Source organism: Cornus florida, unplaced genomic scaffold, assembly GCF_030987335.1.
Source record: "Cornus florida cultivar Cherokee Brave unplaced genomic scaffold, ASM3098733v1 CherokeeBrave_3.0.0_Hap2_Chr06, whole genome shotgun sequence".
Classification (NCBI taxonomy): Eukaryota; Viridiplantae; Streptophyta; class Magnoliopsida; order Cornales; family Cornaceae; genus Cornus; species Cornus florida.
Window position 1 is genome coordinate 20,204,504 of NW_026775576.1, and position 14,601 is coordinate 20,219,104.

Here is a 14,601-nt window from a genome sequence, read left to right on the forward strand (position 1 = left end):
TTTATGTCTTTGTTTCCAATTCCTAGAACAGTGATTAGTAGACTTAACAAGATTCAGGGGAACTCTTGTGAAATGGGAGAAAGTGTGCACCCCTATTCAAAGAGGAGGCTTGGGGCTTTACAGGTTGGAAATGATGAAGGTCACAACTAGGGTTGCAATTAGTGTGGTCTAGCCTGAGCCAAAGCAAGACCCACCCATAGTTTGGTCAGTCTTGGCTAGTCCTTTCTAAACCTATGGATGTGCCTAGGCTAAAAAAGATGAGCCCAACCTGAAATTGGAATGGGCTTTGGCTAAGGCCTTGGGCAACCAAATGAGCCTGACCCCGATCCTATACATACATATGTTGTATTTGTTATAAGTATGTTTATTGTTATGCTTATATGTATATTATTTTCCTTCTTCAGTTTGTTTGCCAACGTATGGAAATCGTGATATTTGAATAACTGTCTTTTTCAGCCCAAAGCAATACAACCTAATGGAGCCTGATGTTCTTCCGTCAACTCGAGACCATGCCAAGCTCATAAAGTTGGTCTGGAGCTTAATTGAGCTTGAATTGCTCGTGTTTAAGGTCAGGTCAATGGGCTTCACAAAAATGCTAAAGCTCAGGTTGAGCCTGTGCAGATGTCAAGCATGGCCGAACCTATTTGAATTTATTCCTAGTCATAGCTTAATGTTCTCACAGTGTGGTGCATTGATTACAATGTGATTGATAAGGTCATAATCAGGGCTGCAACTCGAGTAGGCTAACTTGAGTTGACTCTAGTGCAACCCAATGTTTGGTCGGATTTGGATGGTCCATTCTAAACCTCACGATGGGCCTAGGCTAGAAAACACAAACCAACATGAGGTTGGTCTTGGCTTCAGCTGATTTTTCAGGCAATCTAGTACAACCTGACCCCGACCCTGTTCAAAATTGTATTCATTGTAGGTTATTTAGATATCTTTATCAATATGTAGATTGTACAAAATAATAATATGTTCCTCTCTTTTGGTTGCCAAGAAAAACAAGATGTAACAATGTAAATAACCTATGTTCAGCCAAAATTGGTACAACCCAATGGCCCCGCATTCTTCTCAAAGCCTGAACCTAACTTGAACTCGTAAAGTTGATTTGGGTTTGGATTCAGGCATGAGTTACTCAGGCTTAAGGTCAGGCTCGGTAGGATTAGTTAGAATATGCTAAAGCTCGGGCCGGCTAGAAGTTAAACTTAGCCGGACCTGTATGAGTTGCAGCCCTATTCATAACTGACTCTGCTCACAATGTTACTGAAGATCATGATGTAAAAGATCTCACCTTGCTCTCTAGATCAATCCATCACGGCAGGAGAGTTATATGATTGCAGGGATTACAAGAGCTACATGCACAATATTACAACTGCTCACAGTTCTCTAGTAGCTCACTAGGTACTGCTTCTAACTCAGGCAAGTTCCTTCGACACTTGGCTCATCGAGAACCACATATCTACACAGCTATAGATCATGGACCATAACTTGGAACTCCAGAGAAAGCATATTTTGCTCCAGCTTCAAGCTTCAGTTGTTTGACAGCCATGGGAGAGATTCCTTAAGATCACACATTTGGCTTTACCTCTTTTACATCTGCCGTACAGAATGGATTCTTTCATGTATTTTTTCACGGCTAACTTTAAATGAATTATGCTCAATTACCTCGATCCTTTCTCATCATACTAGACTACATTTTAAAGCAATGTCGTTGCTTTAATTTTATGATATATTATACTTACCAATTGAACAATATTTCCAATTTAATTGATTCCTGTGCCCCAATATGCTATAACAATTTTGAACTGCTTCTTGGTTACAAGACCTGTGTGATATCAGATACTTGTCTTAACTTTTAGCTTCCTGCTTTGCATTATGGAATCATCAATCTATAAGCCCCTTTTAAATTTTCTCATGAGGAATCTAAGGACCATTACCCTAGGCACGTCGACAACTGTGTGATATCAGATACTCTTCTCAACTTTTAGCTTTCAGCTTTGCATTATGGAAACATTAATCTATAATCCCCTTTTAAATTTTCTCACGAGGAATCTAAGGACCGTTACCCCAGGCACTCCATAATTCCTGCGAAAATTTGATAAATAGTTTGCTCCAGTGAAGATAGGATCTTAGTCCATAGGGTTATTAGGGTCCCAACCGTTCAGCCCATTCACTTGCAATATTGTTGCAAAATTGAATGAAGCAACATCACCATGACATGTCCTAACTGGCTCGTGCCCATTCAGCATTTCCGACTCAGTGGATGGCGAAATCCGCCTACTCTTGGTCGGTTAAGACAGAATGAAGAGCACTAGCTCTGATACCAATTGTTGCCTAGGCAACAACTTTTCTGTCTAAGAAGACTCTGTAGCGTGCATAGGGGCTTTCTCCTCAAAAGCACAGACTCGGTTAGATAGGGAGAATGATGTTGAAAAATACAAGAGTCAAAATAGGAACAAGCATCACCGCAAGTGGAAATTTTTTTAAAGGGAAGGTATGGAAGATTCTTGCTTGAAGACGAGCCAGATGGTCGACCGTGGTATCATGATATCACATTCGATTAGATCTAGAGGAGGAGAAAAGGGGGTGGGGGTTGTTAGTGAGTTCGTCTTGTGAATATTAATTTGAAACTAACTTTACCTTTATTCTTTATTTAAAATTCTGCTAATTGGTTTGATCTGTGTTCCATTGTTATCACACAAATGCATAAAGTAACAAATAAAGTATAACAGACACCAGAACTTTTACATGGAAAACCCTAAACAGAAAAAAATCATGGGATGTTGTCCAACCATGAACAGCCCACTAGGAGAAAGATTTTACAACCAGGTTATCAATTTCGCACCCTATAGTTACCTCCTAATGCATGCATGTTGACGCTAAACTATCTACTTGAGTCTCAGGCAGTCCGCTCCGTCAACAGATCTGCTCCTCACACAGTCTGCTTCTCCATGGTTTGTTCAATCCTTGATCACTTCGTTCTACTCGGTTGAATTGCTCTTTGTTATTAATTCTGATGAACTCTTACTCAATTACACATTTTAAATAATCAATGGGAAACCCTAGACCGAGAAACAAGGCTCTCTTTCTCTCTCAAAATAGGAATTCTCTCTATAGATTATGGAGAGACATAATTGGGTACTCTAGACTGACTAAAGCTTCATATTTGCAGCCAATATAGGAGACTTGTGTAGTATGGTAAGTAGAATCCCTTTAAAAGTTCAATTTGAGAGAATTTGCAAAAATAAGTTTTCATAGTGTTCTATTGATTGAGAGCTATCAGTCTTCACACTATCCTTGCTTTGATCGATCGATCCATCGGTCAAGCCACTTCATTTTGATTTTTCTAGAAATATGTGGATCATTCCACCCTTTGATCAATTTAATACTGGACTTCCCTCGATAGATCGATTGAGAGAATTTGCAAAACTCAGTTTTCATAGTGTTCGATTGATTGAGAGCTATCAGTCAATACACTATCCATGCTTTGATCGTACGATCCATCGGTCGAGCCACTTCAATATGATTTTTCCTTGGAAACCTGTGGATCGATCCACCCTTTGATTGATTTATGCTTAAGTTCCCTCGATTGATTGGCCAATGATAATCGCTGTTTTGTAAAAATTCAGCAATCACTGTTTTGTAAATATTCAGAATTTTAAAAATGATTAAGAAAATTTGGAATAGAAACCTTAATTTTGAAAAACAAGTGAAAACATAATTTTGAGCCAATTAATGACCAAATCTAGGTCAAACAAGGTCTCATTTACCTTTAATTTAGATATGTGATCGATACTTGAGAGATTTGCAACATATTCTTTGCTGATCTTCTTCTCCGTCATCTTTTGAGGTTGTAGACAACCGACTTATGCCATTAACAATCATTACAACCCAAGTTTTGAGTTGAAATTTGTTCATAATCCTAACATCATGGTTAATGATCTTGTACTTTTTTCTCTTGTATTTTCAATTTTTTTTTTTTTTTTAATAATAATCTTTGAATGCAGAGGCCCTCAACTCCAGAACAAAACTTTAAGTTCTGTACAAGAATTGTCTAACTCACGGGGGATCACAACACAGCAGCAAGGAAACAAGAATGTTCAGAATGGAAGACCCCAGAATTCGCATTGCTCAAGCTTGGCAAAAGGAACTCAGGTCAGCTTGGATGAGTTTAAGTATGGATTTCCATCAGATGGCTTATCAATTGCCTCCTATAGATGGTGGGGAAGCAACGGACCGGACCATACTGAGAATATCCGTGTAAATGGAGTCCAAGTCTTCCAAGAACACAAACACCAATCCAAAGAACTGGGGGATGATGGCGCTTGTTCATTATCAGAAAATGGAATAGATGAAAGCAACACTGGTGCCCTTGGTTCTGGTTTATTGTCAGCTGTGAGAAAAAGGGCTGTAGATGGAGGAGGAGATGCACTAAAACTAGGTGTCTATAGGAGATACGGAATAAACAAGCTTGGAAGACGGGAGAGAACACTGCTTCTTCGAATATTCAAATTCCCATTACAAAGCTAGTGATTACATGTTTTTTTCCCTTACCCTTTCCAGAATTCTGCTGGTGCTATCTTTTGGTCTTTAGATTGAGAGCATTTAAATTCATCCGTGAGTTTTAACTGCTGTACTAGGTGCTCAATCTTCAAATATTTATCAAGAGCTTTTGCAAGAAATTTTCTGCACAAGCATAGATACCGTTGAATATGATCTAAAGCGGAAAAAAAGTAATTATCGAAAAAACATAGCAATCATAGTGAATGGTGGATAAATTTCTTGCTCACTTTTCTGTTTATTATTATTATTATTATTATAATTTCATATTGGACATGATAGGCTAGCAAGGTGGGATTCGAATTATAACTCTCACATTGCTGGAGTTCTCCAGCAACCTCCCATTTAAAGGCAGGAAGAAGCTTTTTTCATTCCCCTTCGAAGAGCCAAGACTAGAAGACATGAAGACCTACCTGGTTTTAGGAAGAGGTGATACTAAAGTTGGTTATTATTTGAATACCAAAGGTGGCTATTTCTCTAGCCCTTCTTTTTCTTTCATTTTCTCATCTCTCCATTATGTTTTTTTAGACATAGCTTATTTTCTCTCTCTTTCTCTTGCATGCTAAATTTAGTATATTATTATTATTAATTTTTGAAGAGTCCCAAAATATGTGAGATAATTAAAGTGAGTTCAAATAGAGTGGGATAGTGAGATGGAGAGACTATATTTTGAGGTGAGAGAGAAAAACATCTGTAACGAGAGAGACGAGCAAAGAACAAGTGAGCAAAAAAGATAAAAATAAAGAAGATAAAAGTTAATAAGAGAAGATGAAAAGTTTTATCGGTTCCCTTAATAAAGAAAGTGTCGTTTTCCCATTTACTTGCCGTATTTCCAAAACACAGAACCATATCTTTGTAAAAGTGTGTTCTTTGTCTATGCATTAACGATGATGATGCTACATTTAAATTTTCATCACTAAATAAGAAAAATTAATGATGAAAAATTAATAGGTATGTAATTCAAGAAAAGGAAAATTACTACTATCAATACTATATAAAATAAAATAAAAAACTACTGATTTAGGAAAAAAATTTGTTATTGTTATTGTTTTGGATAATTTCATCATTATATTTTTTTATTTGGGAGAAGATATTTGCACTCCAATTGCACTCTTCTTCTTTTTTTTCTTTAAAGCAAATGACTCTAAGCTAATTAATGCATCATTCCTTATTTTATAATATCATATCTATCTTTTTCACTGTAAACCTTTTAAGGAAGGGATCATCTCCAAAGAAATTTTATCTTTTCTTACCTTAATTATTTTTTTTTTGGGAAAAGAAAATTTATTCTTAGGATGATGGTCAATGTTAAAAGTAGTCACAATTATTCAAATCAGGAAAAAATTATTCAACTTAAATTATGAAGAGTTACTTGTAAATACTTTAAGATGAATTAATACCACGTTATAGTTGTATATAATACCATCTCTTTTTTATTTTTTATTTTCACAAAATCCATGTTCTTGTAATTTTATTATCAAAAGAGTTAGGACTTTATTTATCAACAAGATAAATGTAAAGATTCAAAGAAATAAATTAATTCTTTAAAAATCACATCCCAGAAAAAAAAAAATCCAAAGTAAACTCAAAGCATAAAATAAAAAATGAAATTTTGTAATTACCATTATGTAGGTGCAAGCATTTGCTTCGCTAGGAAAAGTCAAAATAATTGCAACGCACTCAAGGAATCAATGAAGAACAATGAACAACAATTATGGAATTTTGCTCATCCTTTATTGTGAGGACCTTCCCACTATTTATAATGAATTACAACAGTTGAATTAGGGTAGGACTCAGCATTATTTGTCCGTCAAGTTCTTTCTATATGATATTTGTTTCCTTACATAATTACATATGCTTCACATAAATGAATTATAACCATAATATAATTCCTTCTCCAGATGGGATTTAGGCTGCAGAAGTGGGCCAGATCTCCTTCGCAATGTTGGGCTTTTACGCCATGGTGCATCATTCAATTCCATCCTCCATTGGCCTTCGGTATTGGGCCTCATTCTCTGGATCCATGATTCCTTCCTTTGTTTTGGCCCATGTGGTGTGTTTGAAAGTGGCCCCCATACGATGATGTGTCGCGCTTTTATTGGAGGGAGATTTTTCCCTCCACACTTTGCCCCCAATTCCTTCTTAAATTGGATAATAGGCCATATTTTGAAGGGAATTAAGGTGATTGGGAGTTTGCGTGCAGATGAAGAGGCAATCGCTTTGGATCGTACTTGCAACCTTTGGGATTCGTTACAAGATCAGGGTTCTCATTTGCCTCCAGTATTTTTCCCATTCTTTATGTTATTGATCTTCTAGCGATTCCAGGTCAGTGTCTCTTAACTCTTTCTTTCCATCTTATTCAATTTTGAGTTCTGAAGATATCAACGATACAAAACCTTTAAACCACTATGGCTACGAATTCTGATACCACGATCTTTGCTTCTCCGAAACTGGTTTCGCCCTCCACCACCTAAGATAGGGGCTCAACTAATTGGAGATTCTTAATCAAATGAGATAGGAACACCTTTTAAGGCTGAGGAATCCCACTTCCGGGTTTGATGACCCCTTTTCAGAAGCCGAGAGGGGTGTAATCCTAAATGTGGCAAGACAAGCTGTCAAAATTCCTCCTCTTGTGAAGGGATTCAAGATTCCCAAAAGGATGGAACTTAGGGCTTTTCCCCTTGACGCCAATTTTTGTACCAGTGAGAGTGCAGGGAAGACGAACTACTAATGTTGGTTAGACAATTGATTGCTCTCAGTTTTCTCCTTCACCTCTTCTATCATTTAGTTCTGAATCAGCTTGGGTTGGCCCCTCTTCAAGTGAACCCTACTTCTTTCGGATCATCTCATCTTTTCTGGTTATTTAGGAAAATTAAAAAGCTTGACCTCAAAATCATAGACCTTTTAGTGAGTTATCAGGTTTGTAGACATCAAATTAAGTTAGGTAGATACCACTTCTCTCCTAGGTGTAGAATCTGTTATGACCTTCTTACATCTGGAAAGAATTGGAAGGAAAGGATGATTGTTGTGGGTAGTAAGTGGTTCATATCTCAGTCCAGCAAATTTCCAATCCTCATGAAATTTGGCAAACTAGGTATTGGGGACTATCCCACTCTTCATTTTGCTTACTCTGGCTATGTGATCTATGAAGTTTCTCTCATTCGCTTTATTTATGAGTTTCTTGGTTTCATTTCAGTTTCTTTTCTTGCTTCGGTTGCTCAGGACACTTTCATCTTTGAAATCAAACACGTGGAAGAATCCTTCACGTATCAAGGTCTTCATCTCTTCATAAAATCTTGAAAGGCTTGTTTCGGACACTTCTTTAATCAAAGAAATGGATCTTACCATTCCTGATTTTGATATCATAGAACTTACCAAGGAGGAAATGAAGAGGGCGACATATTTCAAGAAAAGAGCTGCTGAGAAAAATCTATTGAGGTTGTGCAGGGGACTGACTCTGTTGAGACTAAGGGGATTGATAAGGTTGAGCCTCTTTAGAAGAAGGCAAAGAATGCTTCAAACCCTAAGGGATCCTCAAGCGCTAAAGGCACTGGCACAAAAAAGGTGAAAAACAAATATGTAGAGGGTGAAGGAGTTAGAGGTTCTTGCCTTTGCTGCTGTAATTAGTGGTAGACCTTGGACCCCTACTTTTTCAAGATCAGATAAATATGTTCTTAATACGAGTGACTCGGTGATAAAGGACCCTTCTGCATCACTCTCAATTGTTAGAGTGACCTTTGACCAAAACCTGGGGATCCGGATCGCTAACCAGGTCTTTACCCGAACCCAAGGTTACACAAGGGTGTTATGGTTATTTCACGTCATTATAATAGTTCTAGAGTCTATAGGGGTATAATGGTCATTTACCATAGTCAAATAATGGTTTAGGACCTAAAAAGGATAAAGTAGTCATTTAGTACATTTATTATGGCTTCAAAATTAATCAGGGGTAAAACTGACATTTCTATGGACATTCTATGCTTTGGTTGAAGTCTAGGGGTAATTCGGTAATTATACTGAAGATGGGATCAAAGTGCAATTTCTAGCTCATCTAACCGGGTACATGATTTCATCTAACCGGTTAGATAGCTTGGTCCAGTGAGCATGCAAAACTGAGGACCCATCTAACTGGTTATATGGCCATCTAATCGGTTAGATAACCCCATCTAACCGGTTAGATAGGAAAATTCATCTAACCCCCTCTTTGCCCCATATAACTAACCGGGTAGATGGGAGCATCTAATCGGTTAGATGGTGCCCAGAAATAAAGTGATCGATTATCACTTCACAAACCTGTTCAAATGCTACCCAAAGTGCATAAACATGAAATATAAATCCACACACATCATCTAACTCAACAACAACACATTTGATCACCAAAACAAGTCTTTGATTCATCATTCAAAAAAAATCTCTATAATCCATTACATACATATCCCAAAAGAATGAATCATGTTCAAAAGAATAAGTTTACAAAATAATGAGGCCTCCATGACTATGATTACAAAGGTTTCTCATGAAGCTAGCAAAAGAATAAGGTTACATGCATTTGATCATTACCTACACAATTCTATTACAAAAGATACCAAAAGTACATAAATCAACTTCTAAGCTTGCGGGGGTGCATCGTCTACAACCGACTTCCCATGTCCTGAAAATATTAAATAAGGGGTGAGCACAACTCTCAATAGGAAATGCCTAAAGCATTAATTTTGGGCTCCCTTGAGTCAACAACCAAAGAGCGGTTAAGAGAAGTCGGGATCATGCACGGGAATGTCAAGAAACAAATAAGTAACATTATCCATTCAAGGCAACAATTTTCACAACTAGTTCATATACATGGATGTAACAATGGTATGAAATATACCACCATCTCGACCATAGTCCTGACCCAACACAACACACACTGAAAACCGCTAACCGAATCTATCAAGGCGAGATTGATTAGCTATCACTGACTCCAAACCGGCAGCCATTTGGGGCCTAATAATCAATGTTACACATCCAAATCCGGCACGCGATCCCTCTAGGTCGAATTAGTCCCGAATTCGCGAAATTCGGTTCCTTTAATAAAACATTTTTCACACCTTTCCCAAACACATCCCATATGACAATTTCACTCCATTTCCCAACCCTGTCCATGCCATGAATTAAATCATGCAATGTTTAAGATCAACATCAACATGCTTTGCAATATTAACAATACTAACAATCTAATTAACATGTTTGCTTTCAAATAAAAGATATCATTAAATTTAACCATGAATCCCAAGATAGCAACTTAACACATAACATGCTTTTATAACCAAATTAGTATTTCAAATATACAGCCAACAACATTAACAACCATAATTTCACCACTAATCACAAAATATCATTTCAACCTCCAAATTATCAATTTGAACATAGTTAGCATGGAACCAAAGTAAGGAACTCAAAGCAAAATGATTTAAACACCCTACCTCAGATGATGAAACCCAAACTCCTAGATCCAAACTCGAAATTCCACCAAATGTGTGCAAGATCGGTATCAAATGAAAGGCCTTGATGAGTTTTCCAAGTTTGTTAGCTATGGTATAGATCAATTCTTGTTTTATCTAGATCAAACCTCAAGATTTGTATGAAAAGATGAAAAAATGAAAAGAAGAAAAAATGAGGAGAGGGAGAGAGAGTAAGTGGCCGAGAGAGAAAGTGGGAGAAATGAGATTGTGGTCAAAGTTGACCTTATCCTTCTTCAAAATAAGTGGCCTACATTGGGTCAAAAGTCCACCCAACACTCAAATGCCTATAATGCCCTCTAAGGTTCATTTAACCACATGTCATGCCATAAACCATCTCCCTCCACCCACTAACTACATATATACTTATATATGTATATACAAATAACACATTACCTCATAAATAATTAAATGCATGATAATTGAAAAATAATACCGGGGCCCACATGATGTGCAAAATAATGTATGAAAAATAAATAAAATTAAATTAAATTAAAAAAATCCATGACATTACAATTTCCCAGGTGAAGCTTCTCACCATGGCACCTGTTCGCGTTATTAAGGTAAATACACCTCTGTTGGTCATCTTCTAGCTTTCTTCTATATATGTACATGTCCCTAGAATCATATTAGTTATTTCTTCTTACAGAATGCTTTCTATATTGTAATACTAAGCAAGGTTGTTGAGAGTAAACCTCTTGAGACTTTCCTAAATCCACTTTGGCTTTTCCTTTTGAGTGGAGAGCAAACCTTTATGTCCTTAAACTAAAACTCAAGTCATATATAGCTCGTCCAATCATAAGCGGACAAAAGTCCTTAAACTCAGCCTCTATCATTATTACCAAACTTTGTTTTACTTGATTCCCAAACAATGGGATATGTAGGCAACCCTAAGTTCAGTCAAGCCCCCACTCCACTTCCATATTTCATCGATGTCACCTCCTTCATCAACAGTCATCCTATCTTTTCATCACATTTTTTTTTTTAACTACGTTCTACCTGATTCCGTCATGCTACTCATAGCATCAAATACGTATCTAGGTTCGGTCCCATCCTTCATTTTCTTTTACACACTTCACATATAATCATGTAATGCAATGGAATTTAACATGAAAAATAAGTAATTGTACTTGGTACAGGTGTCTTTGGATGCCTAACTCATTTCCCAAGTGTAATCAACCCTTGAATCCATTAATTTGGTTCTCGAAGACCAAACGATAGTTAAATAGGGCCTACACTTTACATTTCTATAACTTAGGTGACCTAGCACACCAGAACTTAATGTTAGGTGGAGACTCCCAAAACGAATCTATTTGGCCCTACCACACATTCAATTTCAAGGCCGTAGTCGCCCTCGTTGCATATAAGTCCATGATTTTTTTTTACGACAGCTGGTGAGCTCCTCCGCCACTGGGGACATTCAAAAGCGGGGCCAGCTTAAGGAAAACTCTTGGGTCGTGACACCCTTTCTCTCATAACCCAAGTCCCTGAACTTTCCCTAATTGATTTGCCAAACTAATCAATTTCTGATTCCACAGTATGGTGTCCATTTCCCAATGAAAATTTCTCCATGAAACACACCTTGCTTTGGCTCTCCTCGCCATCACCACATGTTCATTAGCAGCATTTGATTTGGAATTCCTTTTCAATCTTAAGGTGCAAGTTGACACTCTGGCTCACACTTCATAGTCAACTCTCTACTTTGGACAGAGCATATGTGAACTCCAGGATCCGAACAAATTTATGCCAATTTTGTTTGTCCTCAACTGAATCTCATTATCCTCAACTGAATCTCATTCATATCTTTTCTTCTCATACTCTTTCTCCAGCTTCATTTGGAATTTCTTGAAAGCAAAATGTTATTTTCCACATTTCCCCTGCCTCTTGGGATCAACTTGTTTCATGGACTTCTCATCATTGGAAGCAAAAGATTCCTCCAAATTCACTTAATAAGATGGTGCTTTCGACTATAGTATATTGTACCTGGGTTAAAGGAACTGAAGATGCAAGAAATATCTCTTTCTATTTGGGCAGAATATCCTTACACTTCAAGATTTTCCAACCCCTTTTCCCTCTGTTTTCATCCTATTTATAGATTGTTATTGACCTTCTAGACATTTTCTAACTAACTCCTTACGTTGGGCTCATTCATTGAGCTTCTCTAGTCATGGGCTTGATCACTTCCAACAGGCCTTCAGCTCGATTCTTCAATCTTGGGCCTGACCTGCGAGAACTTGGTTTTGTCCAAGATCACTTACTCGGCCCGTACCGTTTTCGGCATCCTCATCTGCCCCCATAATCTCCCCTTAATTAATTAGGGTGAGATTATCAATGGGAACTAATCATGATTTGGCGGCTCTGGGTGATTACATGGGGGAACGAGCAATTGGCTCAGGAATCAACATTTTCAAAATCCAAAATCTCTTTACCTTTCTGACGTCTCGGTTATTAGGTCCACCTTTCCTTTATAAACCCCCAATCCGTATTCTCAACCTTCTTTACTGTCTCTATCACATCTCACTGTCAATCAACTCACTGTTCATCCTTTCCATCAAATCAAATCTTCCCCGGTGAATCCCTGCGAAAGATTCTTCCTTCTCGGCTACTTTGTAGCATCTTTTGCAACCTTCAATCCTCCTAAGGTTAGTTTTGTTTCCCTTTCTCTTTTAAAACTTTATACTTCCTTGGGGATCGTGTTCGTCTTCAGCATGCCCATCGATTTAGACATTCTTCACATGAAACTCCAACTCCCTAGCAACATCCATATTAGGGAGTGTCCCAAGATTGTAGACACTAGAACTGGTGCCGGCTTTCTTCTTGGTGAAATCTTGTTTTCCATCCTTCATCTAAACATTATTAGATTCCCTTTGCATCCTTTTTTCAGTTACGTCTTTAATAGGTTGAGACTTTCCCCTCTTTAAGTAAACCTCAAATTTCTTAGGGTTCTATCCATTCTGCTGCTTCTGAACCATGACAGGGGTTTAGATCTTGATATTATAGATCTTCTTCTCTGTTACAAAGTCAGCAAGATCAGGTTAGATGACATGTATTACCATTTTTACCCTATTGAAAAAAGATCCATCAGTACGGACAAACTCGACTCTGAGAAAGGGTGAAAGAATAGCATAATTAGGGTTCGGGGGGCTTAGTTTGCTCCGGCTGCTAACGATTACCCTATCCCGAATGCCTTCGGTGAATGCTCTGTTTTTTCTTACAAAAAATTCAAGACCCACAAGGGCGATTGCCCTTGTGAAATTTGCACTCCTTGCTTCTATTATTTTCTTTGCAATTCTTTGGGTATTCCTCATAATGAACTTAGTTACAACATTTGCAGGGATAGGATCAACCATCTGAAGGAATACGTTCTGAGCAACGTTCCTTCTTGCTCGGAACTCCTTGTGTCCGAGAATCTCAACGATATTTCACTCCTCGGCACTACCATAATTCAACTCCGGATCCCTTCTTTCAGCAGAAGGAAAGACCCTCCTAGAAGTGTCACTGCTCCTGCCCCGGTTTCCTCTCCAGCCTCGGCATCCACTTCTGCCACCACTTCCAGCACCTTACTGAACGTTGTGGCTGCCACCAACCCAGTTGTCAACGCTTCGCCTGTCAATTCGAGCACTGCTCCAGGGGCTAGTAACCCTTTAAGAGTTACTGCTCCGGTCCAAAATAAGGAACGAGGGAAGAGACCTCAGCCTGATCGAAAAACCGACCCCGATGACATCTCTCTCTCAAGAAGGATTCGACCCTCTAGGGTGGGTGCATCCTCAACTCCCCAGACTATGGCTATCAGCGCTCCTAGAACTGGTGGAACTTCTACTTCCCCTCCTAAACTAGTTCCCTGGGACCCCCGATTCATCCGAGCAAATGGGTTGGTTGTCAACACAAATGACACCATGTTCAGGGATGGCCCAATCGCCATGGCTTATTACAAGACCTTGTGGTCCCCCAAGGACATCGAGGTGGTAAAGGCGCTGACCCAAAAGGAAATGTTCAGCCATTTTCCCCTAGCCGCTATTGAGGTAATTCTCAATCTCTCATCTGGTAAGATTAAATAAGCCTTCATATACTGACCTCTTTGAATATACACTCGGCTAAATTAGTACTCGTGCATTTATTTGCAGACTTTGTTTGGGATGATGACAATGCAGAAGCATGTCGAGTCATCCAACGCTCGAGCACGTAGGCTTGCCAGTGCGTTTGATGTGGCTAACAAGGAGAATAAAATCATTAGCACCAAGAACGCTGAACTGATGGTGCAACTGAACAATGTTAAGAAAGAAAGGGACGTTCTGAAGAAGGATGTAGGTTCCCTTTAAGATGAGAAAAATGCTCTTTAAACTGAGAAGGACATCATGCTGACCAAGCGAGAAACTCTGAAGGCAGAAAAAGAAAATCTCCAGCGCTTGTTGGATGACGAACGGTCAACGCTGCTGGCTCTTGAGAAGAGAGCTTTAGATGAACGCGAAGCCTTATTCAGTGTTATAGGTAGGGTTGAAGGAGGAATAAGGGCTCTCCATACTCGTTTCTCTTGGATCAT

At 38.4% G+C, this 14,601-nt stretch overlaps 1 protein-coding gene across 2 annotated transcripts in view; it reads left to right on the forward strand.

Annotated features, from left to right (window-relative positions):
- LOC132311158 (protein NLP1) overlaps positions 1-5,154 on the forward strand; it is a 31,030-nt gene extending 25,876 nt beyond the window's left edge. For both annotated transcript variants that reach the window (XM_059808921.1, XM_059808922.1), the window contains exon 4: positions 4,011-5,154. In XM_059808921.1, the coding sequence (XP_059664904.1) occupies positions 4,011-4,533 (523 nt within the window). In that variant the 3' untranslated portion in view covers positions 4,534-5,154. The remainder of the gene's footprint in view (positions 1-4,010) is intronic.
- The last annotated feature ends 9,447 nt before the right edge of the window (positions 5,155-14,601 follow it).